General features: G+C 37.4%; 1 protein-coding gene across 9 annotated transcripts in view; it reads right to left on the reverse strand.

Moving 5' to 3' along the window:
• WWOX (WW domain containing oxidoreductase) overlaps window positions 1-18,002 on the reverse strand; it is a 550,369-nt gene that overhangs the window by 405,191 nt on the left and 127,176 nt on the right. For all 9 annotated transcript variants that reach the window (XR_013931868.1, XM_080410742.1, XM_080410741.1 and 6 more), the window contains exons 7-8: window positions 14,214-14,399; window positions 10,276-10,540 (exon numbers count right to left, since the gene is read on the reverse strand). Coding sequence is in view for 8 of the 9 variants with exons in the window: in XM_080410742.1 (XP_080266868.1) it covers window positions 10,276-10,540; window positions 14,214-14,399 (451 nt within the window). In the remaining variant the exon portion in view is untranslated. The remainder of the gene's footprint in view (window positions 1-10,275; window positions 10,541-14,213; window positions 14,400-18,002) is intronic.

The following is an 18,002-nucleotide window of genomic DNA, read 5'->3' on the forward strand; positions in this document are numbered from 1 at the left end:
AGCATCTCAGATATCCAAGGAGTTCTAGGGAAATGTTAATGTAACTAAGCACTGCATCCCCCAATTAAGAAACATTATTTAAATGACAGTTCCATTAAACACGATCTAGACTGCATTTAAAAAAAAAATATGGTATTTCATCTATTCTAAATACAGCCAATAAAAGCTTGAGGTTTCCTGAACATCTGTCCATTCATAAATAGCAACTTCAAAAAAATGTAAGGAAAGATAAACCATGTTCTAGAATCCACAAAATGCATATTGCTCTGAGTTATGCTCACAAAATGACACAGGCTAACAATGTTCAGTTATGTAATTTCGTTATTTTTATAATTTACCATTTTAAATGTGGGCATAGGATATTAACTTCTAGAGGTCAAAGAAACAAAAACTGAACTTTGTCCAAAAATATTGCTTTTGCTGAACTTTATATGTGTGGACCAGCAGCTCCATTTCCTAAAGAGCTAACCAGAAGGCTTAGTATCAGCAGATATGTATGTGCATATAAAAGACAAGGAAGAAAGAATTACAAGGAAATAAAAGATCCACTACTGCCTAATTGCCATGTCAAGTGACACAGACAAGAAGGTCTCAGTTCACAGTTGAGTCATACCGGAGGAGTTTGGATTTGATTCCACCTCATTTAAGGAATAAACAGTGGATTTATATTTAAAAAAAAAAAATCATAGCCAAAAGCAATCTAGTTTTTGGACTCTAAAATCAGTAAAAACTCGATTTAAGAGAAGAAAATTGAGAAAGTGAAAATCACACTAATGAAGCGCAATTACTTCTTATAGCCATTCACTCATAACCTCCCCCTACCCTTACAACATTAAGGTCTTCTCAGAGCTTCTAAAATTTGGCAGATGGCAATAGTTTGCAGTAGATCCCAGAGTTGCCATCTTACATCTTAACCCACAGAGGATTTGTTTTTTGCATTTCCTATCACTCATAATTTCAACAGTTGAAAATACCTGGTTCAATTGAAAGCCCTTTGTAAATTTTGTGTTTGGCTGTGATTAATTTACTTGGTAGCTGTACAGCATAGTAGCTCTGTCTGTCCAAAAATTTAAAATCCTTAATTAGAAATAATTTTTAAGGTCTACTTTTTTATAAAAATTGATTAGAAACTCTGCTAGCTAAAACCTCAAGTTTTATCACTATGAATATTTGAGACTATCTTTCTAGAATGCTAGCAACAGATCACTGGATCATTATAAATGAACCACAGCTCATTGACTCTGCTTTTGATTATAGTTATCTCATTCATAAAAATGTTCTCTCTATTACTCTCTTGTTATTAAAGAAAACGTATAATTCTGTGATTTATGTGCTAGCTGGTAACTAAGGAGGTCTGGATCCTACTTTGTTATTTACAACAAACTGTCTAAGTGACCTTGCTCATGCACACCAATGAGAAACTGTGGGGTCATAGGCAGGGTCGAGTCACTTCATTTGCAGTTATCACTAACTGGGGGGCTCTGGGGTGCAGCAAGGGGCACCCAGACTGCTCTGCCACAAGGCAAAAGGCAGCGGAGGAGTTTGGGACACACTTGCATTTGAGTCTTCAACAGTTCACAGCAATTTCAAACAGCAATTTTCACTGCTAGCTAGGCTACAAAGTCATCACGCCTTAAAGCCGTATCTGGCAAAAAGTACAGAATTAGTCTGATAATCCTTTTTGTTCATCACACCTTCTTAAAATTATTACTATAACAATATACTAGCATAATCTGAAGTCTGTTTAAGAGTGGGTGAAGGAAGACCAGTAGCAAAGGTAAAACTTACTACCTTAGTTCGGAGAATCATTAAGACTACCTAGGCTGGCACACATCATGGAGCTGTTTTAGACCATAGCTGCCATTTTCCTAAGTTAACAGCCACATGTTTCCATTAGCACCAAAGAAATGAATGAAGAAAATTAGAGGCAATCTATTTCAGTTTTTAAAAAGATCTTCAGGACATTTAAGCTCACTTGCTCACTTACAGGACATCACTAAATTTCAACCTAAACTAATCCCAGCGAAAGTTACTGTTGTTAGCTAGACAAAGAATATCAACATGCACATTCACTTTTTGATTTATACAACTCAAGTACGTAATACATCTGGAAAAGTTCCTCACTGTGTATTTTCCCTTACATTCTCTTCCCAAACTATTATTTTTAACAAAGCTATGTGATATTTTTTTCTTACCAATGCTTGTCAAAAAGGTTAGATTTAATAGATGTAAACTACAAACACACACAAAAAAAAATATGGCCACAAAACCAAATGTGTCGCAAACCTGTCCATAACCACAGTTTTAACACTATATTTATGTGGCAAAAGTATCATACACACACTTTTCAGATAAGAACATATTTCTAATCAGTCAGGAGAAGGAAGGGAGGCCAAGAGGTTGTACATATAAATCCAGAATATTATTATCTAGTGCTGCTATTAGCTATTTTCTTCCCTGACAAAACAGAATAAAAACTTGAAAATATTTTTTCATAGAGCACTATGAAATTTGCCATAAGAACCAATTTTTTGTCCAAAAACTTTAAATTTTCATCCTACTTTAACATCTCTTTGTAATACTTGACACCGAAAAAAAGAATACCTGTACAGCAATATGCAAAATAAATGCAAACATAAAAAAATCAAAAAACTCTCAGAACCTCAGAATTTCAAGCATTTTGAAAGTACTGAATTTCACTACCTAAGCATCTAAAAAAGTCTTTTTTTATAGTCTCTTCAAACTCAGTTTTAAATTTTAGTCATCTTTGCCCATGGAAAATCGATACCTTACTTGTTTTCAGTTCTTGCAGTAGATAATCATTTTTTGCAGCAAATAAAACAAATTACCATGTTTCACTATGAGAAAGGTCTCAAAAGCACTACCACAAGGATATGCAAATTCCTAATAGTAAGTATAGCAAAGACATTAAAAATAATAATAATAAAAAAAAAGGTAAAGGGACAAAAAAAAGTGCCTCTTCAGCTGTTTCTGTCAGACTGCGACATCTTGCCTGTCATCCCAGCACCTCTACACTCTTTAATACAACAGAAATTTCCTTCCTTACAGTTTCTCAAATACATTCTGATCAGATCAATGCTGCGTAACACCTCAGAGACACCACAGCACTTCAGCTGCAGTTTAGCTCTGTAAGTGATGGTAAGTAAAAGAGAAGGAATAAGAATAAGGAAAAACCAGAAATTTGAACTCTTCTTTGGAGGACTGGACAAAAGAACACAGGAAAAATGATTCAGTGAAGGAAAGTCTGGGACTTTCAGTCAAAAACAAAATTATGGATGCATCATACCAGACTGCAAAACCAATAAGAATTTACTTTTAAAACCATTTGGTTAAGCATTCATTTTTTACTTGTAATGCAGCTTATACCCACAAATCTAGCGCGCACACACACATTATTTAATAAGGAGGCCTGCTTCTACATGGTATAACAATCTGAGTCAACAAATGAAAATAACTCAATGCAAGACTGACTTTCTGCAAGCTTCAGAAAGAGATATTCCGTTCTATGTTTGTTAACTACCTATGAGGCAAATCTTTTTCATATTTCAGGTAGGAGACGATAAGGTATCAGACAGGGTTGTATGTGAGGTTGCACAGATTAGCATTATATGCAGACATTCCACAAGGTGTATATATAGCTTTCTAATCCAAAAAGGCTTTTTCAGGCTGAAAAATAGGGAAATATGCTTTTTAATTTCTAATTACATGTAATATAAAACATTATGGACCAATTGATTCCCTGCCTTGCAACCCACATACTTGGCAGGGCATTCCAACTTTCTGCAACGATCTAGGGAGAGAGGAAGAAACTCTTTACTTCCTCCACAAAACTATAGGACATAACAGAGCTGCTCCACAAAAAGGTATGGGATGTGTTGGACATAGGAAATTCCATGGCCATTGCCCCCCTGGAGCACTGCTGCGCATGCTGAGACCCTGAGCTGTTCTGTTTGGCACATGAATAGGTTTTCATGAAGACTTCCCATTCCTGTGGGGTAGGTTATGGGGGACAGATTTAATTTGCCTTCATATTTCATACTACATTTATTTTAGCGGGAAGTTAAAATATGTATCACTTAAACATAAGTTTGACAATAAACTAGCTTATATTACATTTTATTACTAGATAGGACAGAAATTCTAAGTGCATGGAAGAATTTTTGCACCATCCTTCCAAAATTATTAAGACCTACTTTGAAGGCATTTCTTTAGCATCCTACTACAACCAATAAAAACATTTTTTCCACATATGCCTTCTTTCTTTTAATCCAATTCAGTAAATTTTTAATAATAGCATTCTGCGAGGAAGTACGTGCTACCAGAGTTCAATAAAATAAGTGTCCTTCCATGTTACTAGAGGTACAGTCCATAAACAGTGTGTTATAAAAGAAAACTGTTGCTTAGCATTGCTTTAACATTTACACTTCAGGCATTAATCCATAAAACAGGAGAACTGAGTATGTGATTTACACACTCTCTACAACAACTGCTAATATCCAGTAGATAGTTAACGCCCTTTCACTTTCCCTTCATCTTTCACTTGCTGCCCAAAACTCAATTTGAGAAAAGAAACTGTCATTTTGATCAAATCTAGACTGTGAGGCTCTTTCCAAAAAGAACTGCCTGTTGCTTTTCAAGAAACCCCGGTGCATTTTCAGGAATGTCTTAGGGAGGAAAACCAGGCCAAATTCTACACTGAAACACGCACATACCCACCCTGCCCGTGACTGCTCTTGGAGCTGAACATGCACAGCTGAGGGCAGAATTTGGCCTGAAATGTGAATTCAGTAATGGAAGCCAACATCAACTCAACACAGCCCACACAGATCTTTGGACAGCAAAGAATGTTTACTCAAGGAGGGAATACTATCCCCAGCTCTAAGGGTTATTCCAGCTTCTTTAGCAAAGAACAGAGGAGAAATAAAAGCTATGATGAGACTGCAGGGCTTCTACTGGGCTTCTATCAAAAGCAAATAGATGTGATCACTAGATAGAAGCAAGTCACTCCTATAGATGCAGATCCATTTCTTGTGAGAATAGCATTTCTGAGTTGATGTTAGGTGTGTGCGCACGTAATCACATAAAGTTTAAATTAAGACACTTCCAACATATGACAAAAGTAAAACCAGAGAGGCAGTTGTAGGCACAGGGAGCTCCCCCTGCCCATACGAGCACTGCAATACACGGCAGCTGCCTGACACTCTCCTGGCATAATAACAGAATGACAAGAATTCATTGTTTTATGTAAAACTAAGACATTCAGAAGACTTTGGGGGCCTTAAAAATATCCCTTATAATTCTTAATAGCAAATATTTTAAATAGAAAGTCCAGTTCTGAAAGGCTACTAACTTTAGGGGAGGAGGGAGAAATCAAAGAGCAGTTCAAGTGTAAGTCTCTTAGTGAAAAATAAAGGAGAATGGTCTTACTGCAGCTAGCTGGTTCTTTAAAGGTGACAAGTTGAGCTCTTCTAGTTGTAATTTATATCTCAGCAATAGAATCAATGTTTTATTCCCAACCATTAAAAGTGGGTAACACATCTGCTAAAACTCTAGCACAATGGCTGGCTTTGCATTGCAACAGGAAATGTAACCCAATAGTCTCAGAACTTCTACAAAGCCTAGCCATTTCTTAATGTAAAAGGATTTGAAAATTCAGTTCACTGAAACATCTGCTAAGCTCTTGCTGCTCTAACACATGATATTCTTTCTGCTCTGTTACCTGCCAACAAAAATATTTGCTTCTATGTAAGACTATCACAAGTGTGTGATAATGGCACTCTGCTTCTAATTTTATATGCCATTGTACACTCACAAAACCACCTGGGGGTGACACCAGATAACATACTTGGTGTAAGCTCAAAACTTAAAATAAATTTATTTAATTTTACTCTTGTATGTAAATAGTAACAAATCAAATGGGTTCTGAATGACTAGCATTAACTTAAAGCAAAAGAAACAACTTAGTCAAACTGTTCTTGAGCCAACTTTCAAGAAGAGAAAAGGAGAAACGGAGAAAAAGAGCATGAAAGAGCACCAAAGAGAGAGGTAAAAAGAAGGGTGGGAAAAGTAGGGAAAAAGCCCAAGGAAGCAAAACCCTAAATCCTTAGATCAAACCAGCTGAGCATATGTGTGGCCTATGCAGTTACTTTCACAGCTTCTGCTCCAATCTGTTATTTACAGTGGCCACTTTTTTCAATTAAAATTTAATTATACTATAAGCATCTTCAATTTATTCAGTAACTATATAGTGGTAAGTAAAAGAGAGGACCTTTGAACATAAGTAAAGCTACACTTACTAATTTATTTGCAACTATTGCTTTCTACAAAAAAATACTTGTTCTCCATTTCTGTCTAGCAAATCCTTGTAGATTTTAGATCTTGAAAAGAGGTGGGTGGGGAAAAAAAGGAACAGTCTTTCAGTTTCCAGTGCTCTACTTAACAGAAGTATTTTCTGTATACCTGCAGCCATCAGTGATTTAAATACTGTGTTATGTTTCAAAAGCTGACCAAACAGCTCTCCGTGATTAACTGAAGAGTTCACTATAACCAGCACAAAAATACCACAATTTTTATGCTGTAATCACTCATAAAACAGGTTTAGAAAATGTGAAGTTGCAGTAAGGTATGATTATTTACAGAAGCAACTAAAATTATGCCTCTAAAAGCCTCACACTTGACAGGCAGATAAACCCTACCTAAGTATGCTTGTTCTTTTAGGAAAACAAGAATCTAAGTGATCTGCAAAGCTTTTCTTTAAGCAGAAACTTAAAATAGCCTGACTTCATGAAGTGTCGTAATTACTGAAATTAAGTCACCCTAGTCACAGCAAATAACAGCAAACAGGTAAATAAAAGTGTTACATAAGAATACTGATTCTCAGTACTTCAGGGAATTGGCTAAAACCGAACAGCTACCTGCAGTGTTTCCTCAGCTAAATTCCGTCATGCTGAATATCCCAAGTATCACATGCTGTAGGCTGCATGACCTCTCCCCAAAATGGAAATTCACAGTATACAATAGCATGCATTTCCGAAGAAATTACATCATCATCAACCAAAGTGGAGCTATTCAACACTCAAGAACTGAGCAACTACATTAAAGAAAAATAATAATTTCAGATACACAATGTATATTTCTTCATCGTTGGAAACAAAACAAAACAATTACTAAACTGTTATGATTTCTAGTAAGTAAACTTTAAACAGATGTTTAAAGTACCACAAAATAAATGACAACTAAGTCAAAGGCATGAAGACTAATTTCTCAGGAGGAACTAGCAGCCATGACAGAATTATACTGTTCTCAACAAAAAAACAGTAGGGAAACAAATGTATTTTCTAATTTTTTGCACCTAGCTTCGAAAGAGCTGAAACTCTGAGTGTTATTCTGAGCTATCCACCACTCTCGGAACATCTAGTAAGTCTATCGTTGTGAAATACAAATTAAAGATAGAATTATTTTTTATTAGCAGATTTTACTACAATAATGTGAAAAGGCCCCAGTTAGAATCAGGTATGTGCAGTCTGTGTGTGTTTATGCGTGTGTACATATAGATATACATATGCACTTATGTGCATGCATCTATACAGACTTCAGGAGCCTCTACAGTTCAAAATGTAGCAAAGAGCTTCAAACTGGCTCCAGAATGATTAGCTCTCCACGTACCACAATGCTGCAAGCAGCTAAAGCTACTGCCTCCGAGATCAAAACTGGTGCAGGCATATCTGCAGGGCACCTGGCCTGAACTGATAAACCTTACCTCTCTCCACACAACCTTGACATGAACCTCTCAATTCCAGTTATGGACTCAGCTCGGTTGCGATTACTTTAAATGATGCTGCATCATGCTGCATTGTGCAATGCAGACATCCTTGCAAAACACTGGGACATACAGTTCACAACCTTGGGACTGCAGCTTTAAGCTTTAAAATACACATACTTGTTTAGGATACAGTATTCTTTCCAAAACATTAACCTAAACTTTGGGGAGCTGCCGCAGAAATACTGAGAGGAAGCCCACAAAAAGATCCTCAACGAAGTCTACTGCAGTTTGGTGACAGCACAATCCCTAAAAAGGGAGAAGCAGGAAAAAAAATTGCTCCCTACGAATCTTAAAATAGAAAAATTCTTACACTGGTGATGTTGAGAATTTCAGCTCAGCTTTTGGGCATACCCAGGAAGAGGAACTTTTCTGTTTTACTGGCAATCAAAACATTGGTAAGGTTCAGGGGAACATAACAATTCATATCAGAATATGAGTTATAAACCCGATGCTTATCCTCAAACTCATACCCTCTTTCACAACACTCAAATAACTGCAGTACAATGCATATAAACACAAAGGACTTACTAAAGTGACTGGGCTTTGACTAGAGTGCACTATTATTCAGTGCTGATATTTTTTGTATTATATTTTGTGTTCTCTTTTATGTACCAACCATAAATAAATAGATACTTTAAAAAAAAATATCAATTGCTTTAAAGAAATCAAAATGAACTTCAGTGTTTTATTTTGTTCCTTAGAGGATGAGATTATCCAAGCAACAAACTCAAAAGGTTCCTTTGTGAAAATACGTCAGAGCAAATAAAACTAACAATTCATAAAAGTTCCACAGACTGGATCCTTTTCTTGGAACACTGAAAACATTCACTTAGTCATTCTCAGGAGAACTTCAAGAATGTGTTCTACGAACTATCCCTAACAGAGCAGAGGCATGGTTTTAAAGGTCCTGGTCAAAAGACATGCTGTTGAAAGATATTATTAGTTGTCCCAAGGTGCCAAGAACATTCACTTAGCAATCTCATGGACACAAATAGGTTTTGCATATGTACGGGCTGCAAACTGCAGGCAGAGGTTACAGGTGTGAAGACTCTCCTGACTGACATTGTCAGTGCAGCACAATAGAGTGTTTGTATTTTTGCTTCATGGATCTTACTGAAGACCCATAATGTTCAAGAAGCTGGTTTTTTTTGGACATGTAAGCAGAGTTTTAAACACTATAAGATGTGTTTTCCACTTACATTAACCCAGTATAAATTACGATTAATCTCATTATCTCAATGATAATGAAATGTACAAGCCAACTTTTTTGTGCAGCTATACATACAAATTCCACCACTGATTTGTTCAGCTACTGCAGGTTATGTGGTAGATTAAGCTAGGTAAGGATGGATCTCTCTGCCTCAACAGTTCCTTCTCTGCCCTTCTCCAAATAAAACCAAATAATTTGGTCTGCATCACTAGCTCAGGGAGACGGTAAGTTATGGTCCACCACAAACACTTGTCAGCTGTGAAGTCTTCTGTAAAAGGGGCCTGGTTTGGGCTTGAACAAATTGCCATGGCTAGGTGAGTTCTGCAGGGGTATGCATCTTCTCATTTCCCTGATCTGTAGCTGCAAACATTCAAGGCAGACCCCCTCTCCCTGCTCCCCTTTTGGGAATACCCTTTGTCAGTGAATAAGGGATGAGAAGCAGTCAATAAGGTTAAAGGAAGCCAGTTCTCAATGAGGTTAAAGTCATCCTCTGCCTAAAAAAACCCTTTGGAATCCTTATAAATTATCTGGGTCAGAGGTTCAAGGCATAAGAGTAACCCAAGTGCTAGAGATGCTGCAAATTCTTATGTAATGAAGCCTCATGATGTCGGCTATGAAAGAACTGCATAGCCTTTCATTATGTCACAGTCCCAGTCCAAAGTCCAACGGAGACAAAGGGAAAACACCTATTGCCTTCAGTGCTTTATAAGAATCAAGAAAATTGTTGGGTTGTTGGGTGGTTTTTTTAAATATGAATGAAGGTGCTTTTACCACTGAAAGCACTTTCCCTCAGCCATTAATAATGTCTGTAGTATCTTTTCTAACTAGGGCATCTGTTTACATTAAAAAAAAATGCAGTCAAGCATATTCCACTTAAAAACCAAAGAAATTTTTTTGATGTTTTACATATACTGAGCACTGAAATCACTCTAAATGATTCCACACCTAAGATGTACAACTACCTTAATCACAGTGAAAATCATATACTCAAAGAATAAAGTCATGCACTCCATCTAACAAAGTACCTTTACTGAAGATTGACAAAGTTAATCTAAAACCGTCGAAGAATTCTCTTTCAGAGCATTACCTTGACACGATGTTTGTCATTAAAATCAGAATTGTAGTTATAAAAGGCAATAGGTCAAAGCAGAAACACGCATCTGGATTTAAATAACTTTATTCCCGATTTGAAAAATGAAGATGTGTAAAATACTTCACTTACCATGGATTTGGTGAAAGGTCGAGCCAAGGTAAACAGCAGGGTATACACCCACCAGTTACGATGAATGGAGGAGTAAATCATATTTCCAGGATGCACTGAATTAGACGTCACCCCATGGGGAGAAAGGCGTCGGTTCAGCTCATTGGAGAACAGTATATTGCAAAGCTTGGAACGATTGTAGGCCAACATAGCCCAATACTCCTTCTTAGATGGAGAAAGCAGGCTGAAATCAAGTTTTCCAGAGTCGTCCTTAATTTCTGTAAATCTAAAAACCAGTAAATATGCCTTAGATACCCCAGAGTTAATTTCACTCTCATAAGTACAACATAAAATGTAAACAGAGTAGAACTTGGCCAGAACCAACATAAAACAACGGCTTATTTAGCAGTTGAAAGTATCTACTGGAAACTGTTTGAGACCCAAGGAACAGTCCCATATAACATGGCAGTAAAATTATTGAATACTTAGCAAAAGCAAATTATAAATAAAACAAGTCAAAAAAGGCTCTAACGATTTAAAGGCATTGTAAGTAACTTATGAATCAGTTTATTTTAAATCCAAGAAAAGATTTTGCCATAGATCCATGAAAACATAATCAACTTGGAGGCAATAATGTAGCATAAAATACCTCTGCATTAGAAGCAGAGAAAACCAGCATCCTTCCATTTCCCCTTCTTCTCTTTCCCTAATTATTTCATCAAGTGTTCACATACTACACACTTTCATTTAAGTGTTAAAGTAACTATGGATGAGTCTCACTGCCTCTTAGACTTTTTTTTAGATTAAAAATTGATGAATGTAAAGGGGTTATAACCTTGGTAACTTGCCATCAATAGTCTTATATGTTTAAAAGATAAATGTAAACAAAGCCAAAATGAGTTCTGGCAGAGTATAATGTTTTTAAGTATACCCATGGCATGGCTGAACACAAATCAAAGTAACTAGTTGATGTTTTTTAATTGGGTCTGACAGAGTCATTAAACACCAGCTGTTTGTTTCTTTCTTTCTTTCTTTTTTTTTTTTTTTATAACAAAGTAGTGAATGTTCTAAAGACATATAGATGAAGAAAATGAAGTTTTAATATAGCATTTTCTCCCCCAGTTCTTACAATTTGAATTATCAATTTAATGGTATATCTTTACATTAGAAAATAATACTACATTCAGTTACAGAACCATATTTCATTCAGAAGAGCTACTAAAAATAAAAAGGATTTAGCAAGCTCTTTTTAATACTCAGAGTTTTCAGAATCAGCTGGGGAGAACAGGGATAAACATAATTATAGTACACACTAGAAAAATGTTTTAAAATATCTTTACTAATTTTGCATCTCATGCCCAGAAATGAAGAGATCAGCTGGAATTTCTACATTCATCCTGCGAGCAGAATTATAATACACTCAGAGAAAAGCAACCACAGTATTTGAATCCAGGAATCAAGAGGAATCCAGGATGTTCTGTATCTTGCAGAATTAGCCCTTCAATTTCAGCAACAACATTTCTCTTTCATAATTTTCGGTTAGATAAAACACATTTCTGAAATTAACAGGACTATTCTGGGAGGAATTTCCTATATTCATTCCTCAAGCAACCATTTATGACACTAAAAATAATCTATAAATAAAATACTTTGTGTATACTGTATAATGGAAACACGGTGGCATATTTTGAGTCCAGTCCTGCAAGTGTGCTTGTGTGAGTCAATGTTACTTACGGTGGCAACCTCACTGAGTTCAGTAGGATAAGGGCTGCACAATCAAATTGACAACACAGAAATAAAGACAGAAGGAAAGTCAACCTACTTATTATTCTAATTTTAATATGATGTGCTTAAAGTACCCAAAAGCTTAATTTAAACAGAATTCATTTGTGCTGAATCCAGAGTAGTAACTAGAACTGAACGAAGAACCAGAGACACAAATAAATATTTTGCCTTGGAGCAGTCTAGTGTAATATTTTCTGCAAACACTGGACTTAATTTTTCCCCTAACAGGGGGTCTTGACTGCAGTGAAAAGATCCAGCCAAGGTTTATGGAAGTAATTAGACACCAACACTTCTGTTTTACAACATAGTTTAAGGCTCAGAGTTCTCAAGTAGGTCAGATACCTAATGTCTAAACTAAGTCTGCACATCAGCTTCTTCCCATTAAACAGATTGGGGGGAAAACCCATAGTTATTCACAATTATCAGTTTAAGTGTTAAGGTATGCCATAATACATTAATTGGACCTCTTAGAAAAAGGGAAATTTACTAGTTGTGTTTATTATTTTATTCAAACATAGACTGTACTTATTTTTTGGTGGACTTCTATAAAACTTGGCTGATCTTACTGCGTTAGCAATGAGCCCTTCAAAAATGTTTTTGAAAATACAGATAAAGATGTTCAGAGATGTAAGCTCTAGTTACACATAGCACTTAATAAAGTAAAAAACAAAGTTGTCATTTAAAATACTGTCAGATACAAACTTACAAAGGGGAACAAGCAGCTGACAATTCTACATAATCTCCCATTAAATAACAGCTCATTTATACACATCCCGTTGTGCCCTCCACATCTGGCAAGTGATTGGAGTTGGCAGATTTATTTCTAGAGCTATCTTGCCTGCCCTGCAGTAGCCTCCCTCACTCCTAACAGGACTCTGCTACTTGCTTTCACAAACCTGGTGTGATTTGCAAAGATAAGGATGTCCAGATTTTGTTACCACCTAATTACTAGACATTTCATGTCTTTTAACACCGGGAAGGATTATTACTGGCATTTTCTATTGCTTCCTTTCATTTCAGCCATCATAAATTTAAAATGGTAAAAGTAAATCTATCTGCAGTGTGTCATTTATACCATAAGCCCCTGTGTTTGGAAGTGATAAAGGTTTCAGCCCGACCCTTGGCTGGTCTCTCTCTACCAGGTCCCTGGGGTTACATTTTATGGAAACATGATTAAAAAAATAAGCTTCATTCTAGGTCACTAAAACATTTCAGAAATATGAAGGCAGGGAAAAGAGGAAGAAAAAAAAAAAAAAAAAAAAAAGCAGCACTCACACATTCTTCCTTTTGGTTTGCTACAGTGTTACACATGACCAAAAGTCAAATAGAAATCAACAGTAATGTTTAAAGCTCTAAATGATAGGTCTAATCCTGCAGTCCCTGAACTAAATCAGAAGGCAGTATGTGGCTTCTGCCCACTAAAATTCAGAATCAGGGCATGCATTTTGCACAAGGAACTTGATTTAATTTAAATCAAGTCCATCTTTTGAGTTATTAACACAAACACCACAAGCATGTCTGAAATAAGGCAAACCTCATCAATGGTGGTTTTTTTTCCCCCCAATTGTACTTCTCCTGGCAGTAGAAAAGACAAGCATCTAACATTTTAATTAAAAAAAAAATCACCAAAAGAGGCATGGCCAGATTTCTAATATGTATTAAGTACACTACTTCCCATTTTACAATTATGCAGCTAATGTCTGCATTGAATTCCCTAATTTCTCATTATAAAACAATTGGATTTCATCTAGTAGTTTTTAATTGCATTGTTTCTCCTGCTAAAATAACTGCACATTCTTCTTGGTAAGATGTTGAAGTTGTTGAATGATAAATCAATACAGGTCATGCCATTCAGATTTAATCAATTATTATTCCATCTCCTTGCAAAATCAATGAGTGGTCTGAAATGTGGCAAAAATCTGCATTCATACAAAGAATGATCAAAAAATATCTACATACTGTTATAAAACTAGAACACACTTTATCCAGCAACACAGCCAAATCCAGTAACATCCACAGGCATTAGTAACGCTTCTATTTTTAAAAAGCTTATTCTAACGCAAATGCTTTAGAGCAAGGCCCTTCATTTTCAACAATTTTTGCAGTCCTGCCATAACTGTTTTATGCTCTAAGGATTAAAGATTTCAGCTAAATCAAAGGTAACATTCACCAACCTGTGTGATTCGGAGGACACCACCACAACCCTAGCAGGAGATGACCGGCGTAAAACGTCCTCCAGAAGCTGGACAAGGTAGAAATGTCCCAAGTGGTTCACCTGGAAGGTGGACTCCAGGCCATCTTCCGTCAAGCACCAGGGAGCACCAAACACGGCAGCGTTGCAGATCAGGATGTGAAGAGGCCTGAATAACCAGAAGTTATTAAATAACACAGAATCAGGAAAAAGAAATCTCCGTGACACATGTGCCATTCTATTCCTGCACGAAACGGGCCAAGGCATGCCTGGGGTGTAGGTGTGACGGCTTTGGCAGCGGCGGGCGGGCTCTCTGTGAGGAGAGCGGGGCCGCCCCGCGCCGGACATGGCTGGTTCCAGCCAGTTCTGGCCGGTTCTGCCACGGCCCCGCCCGCAGCGCAGGGCTCAGCCCCTCGCCGCGCTGGCCGAGCCGGCGGGAAAGCGGATTGAAGCAAAGGCAAATCGCCACGCGGCAGAGAGGAGTGAGGGGAAGACGCGGAAGAGCAGCATGAAGAGCAGGGTGAGAGGAGGAGGAGGGGAGGAGGTGCCCCCGGCGCGGGGCGGGTGTGCCCCCGGGCTGCCCCTTGGCGGGGACCCGCCGCTGCAGCTGAGGGAAGGAGCAGCAGAGCGTGCTGACCGCAGCTCAGGGTGCGGGAGGTGGAGGAGCTGGGACAAAGGCGGGAAGTTGAGCCTGGGCAAAGGGCAGGGGGAAGGAGGGAGAAGGTGGTGTTGGTTTTGCTTTTGTTTCCCACTATCCAAACCTATTCGAACTAAGCAGCCCACCACAACATGGCGCCTCAAGAAAACTACCACAGCCAGACCACACAGCTTTTCCACTTCCTTCCAAAGGATCAAGTAGAAAGGTAACACTTTGCATTTTGAGAACCAACAGGCCCGTGTGCCCTGAACATTCGCAACACCAGTGATCAGCAGGTGGATGGCTGACACATGGGCAGGTCACCAGAAGACCTCTATGCTCCCGCAGCTCTCCCCACTGCTAATCAGGAAACAGTCTCCTTCTGGAGCATTTCGGAAAGGAACTTTTCCTAGGGGAGGAGTGACCCCTATCACTTTCTTATGTGGGGTATGCATCTATTCGTGACATCTGCACAATTAGTAGGGGAAAAGTGATTAAGAAACAAGACATAATGCAACAAGGCATACACCCACACGTTTTATACTTCCACGGCTTGGGAAGTATGCTGTTAAAAAAAATACAAGTTTATAAAAGACTGAGTTGGAAAAGAAAAAGGTCCTCCAGAAGCTGTAATCTTTGGTGGAAAAACTGCACACAACACATATGAGATCCTTGAGACAGAATTCCTCCTCACTGAACTCAGCTAACCCAGTTTAAATAGAAATGCTATGACAAAGGAACTAGAAAAGAAGCTTTCCTAACTTTCTTTGCAAAGGGTAAGATTCTACCAAACTAAGCTAGAAAAGAACCTAGAGTGTCACATACCTCTCTCATTCAGAAATCAGGTCCAGAAAACTTCAAATTCCTTTATCTCTCCACTGCAATCTCAGGATGCTACACACCTTGCAGCCTTCCCAACCTCCACAGCAAGATCAAGGACAAACATCCTTTCTGTTCTTTCTTGTCTTTTTTCAAATCCTTATGAAACACAGCAAAGACTCTGGTTCTCAGACCTCAGGTGGATCTACATTTGCTAGATTATATCATCTCTAAGGAAACCTTGGCACCAACAGTGTATTCTTGTCCTTGAGTCAGTCTGACACAGCAGACCTCACACAGCATGCGTACCTGAGCTGAAAAACTCAGACTTGGGAGTCTGCATCTGGCATCCCTGGCCCTGATATAATCAAATAGGAAAGGTCAGACAAAATAGCAATAGCCAAACAAGTACCTTTCATTCCTACGCTACCACGCACTAATACCTGTCATGTCCTAACACCACAATATTAAGACCTGTCACATTTGTTTGTCTACTCCATTCCAGCCTATTATGCCTTTACTGCAATTGGCCAAATCCCATGATACAAAATCAACCACCCAACATAAACTCTAATTCTGAAGATAATAAATAAAGCACAACTGGGGAAAATAGCTGCTTGCCCTCTGTTCTTTTCAAGTACTTCCTAACAGCCCTACACAGAAAAGATGACAGGAGACCCAGAGTAAGAACATTTTCCTGCATGGCTGAAGGACACACATACTGCAACTTTGAGCATCTGCAAAAGGAATTCTGGAAAAGAATGTGAAACATGAAACCCCAGGTTTTCAAACAAACATAAGTAATTAGATTCCTTCAGGCATGTTTGAAACCCACAGATTTTGATAGCCCAGCTTTAAAAAAACATTTCTGGGGGAATCAAATGCACTTTACCTGAATACTGAGCTGCATAAGCCTCAACATAAACAGTAGGCTGTATTTCCTTATTAAAATAAATTTCAACTTCAAGCCTGCTGGGAAGTTACCAATATAATCTGCTTTAATAACAAGTTAACAATCTAATATCTGTACCTGTGCCAAGAAAATCTTAACAAAAAGCTTCAGAAGCAGTATGAAACATCTGTGTACTCTGGGAAGCTCATTTTCTGAAGTGCTGAATTTCTGATTTGCCTTTTGGTCAGTGACACTTATACGTAAAATACCTTCACAGATATAATACAACCGCAAAAGAAACTGAAGATAAAGGGGGATTGTCCTTTTAAAGGCAAGGTTCTCTTCTTCTGTTCAAACCAACTTGCAAAAAAGGCAGTTCTTTTTTTCATCTTTGCAGCCTCACTCAACACAGCACAAGCAGGCTATTTACTAAGATATGCAGGATCATATTTTTTAAAAGGTACCCAACCGTTTGAGGCGTATTTTATGAAAACATTTTAAACCAGAGTTCATTTTGCCTGTTCAAGATACATCTGCCAAGCAGAAAACAAAGCTTCATGAAGCTTGAGAGTGTCTGTATGGAAACATTGGATGATTCATCATCTCTTCTGAAAGTTTATGAAAAGCTCTAGTGAGAATTAATTTACAGATTTGTAAATCTGCTGGGAAAAAGGAACAAGTTTCTTCAACATAGATGCAATTTTTGGTATAAGAGCATCCTGTATGAGAACACACACACACGTGAGAAAATACCATCGCCATCCCCTGCAAAAGCAAATATGTCACTTTTTTCCAAAACTGTATCCAATAATTGTCATATGTACTATGAAATAAGAGATCATTGTAAGACAGAAAGGACTCATATGTGAACCAAAACTATATTCTACCTATCCAAACTGTAGTATCCTTCATTAATACTAATTATACAATAAATACCAAAGGCCAAATATGCACTCTATACTTAAATCTGTCAGCTCAATTAATTAAAAAGATGATTCTAGCATTATAAAACTATAAAATGTAGTCACTTTCAAATTGCCTGGTCATTTAATTGGGTGTTATAAAAGAAATAAAATTATGTTTCAGCCATTTTCATGAGATTTGTATTCTTCAAGCAACATTTTGTTCTAAGTTTTTAAAGATAATTAAAATTAAAGAGTCTGTAATTAAAAGAATTTACACTATTCTATTAGAAAAATCTGTGAAGAAATATAAATACAGAGACATTTTAAACTAATATACTGAAAAGCTAATATCAGATTCCCTTTTAAAATTATTTTATTTTTTATTAGCATTAGTGGTTTAAAATGGTTCAAAACTGACTTCTCTAGAAAACACCACAGAAAATAAACCTAAAGGGTTGTATCAATAGATACTGCTGTTGTGCTTCCTTTCAGCTCAGAAAGAATCACCTCTCAGTTTCG

The sequence above is a fragment of the Falco punctatus genome, assembly GCF_963210335.1.
Source record: "Falco punctatus genome assembly, chromosome: 14".
Classification (NCBI taxonomy): Eukaryota; Metazoa; Chordata; class Aves; order Falconiformes; family Falconidae; genus Falco; species Falco punctatus.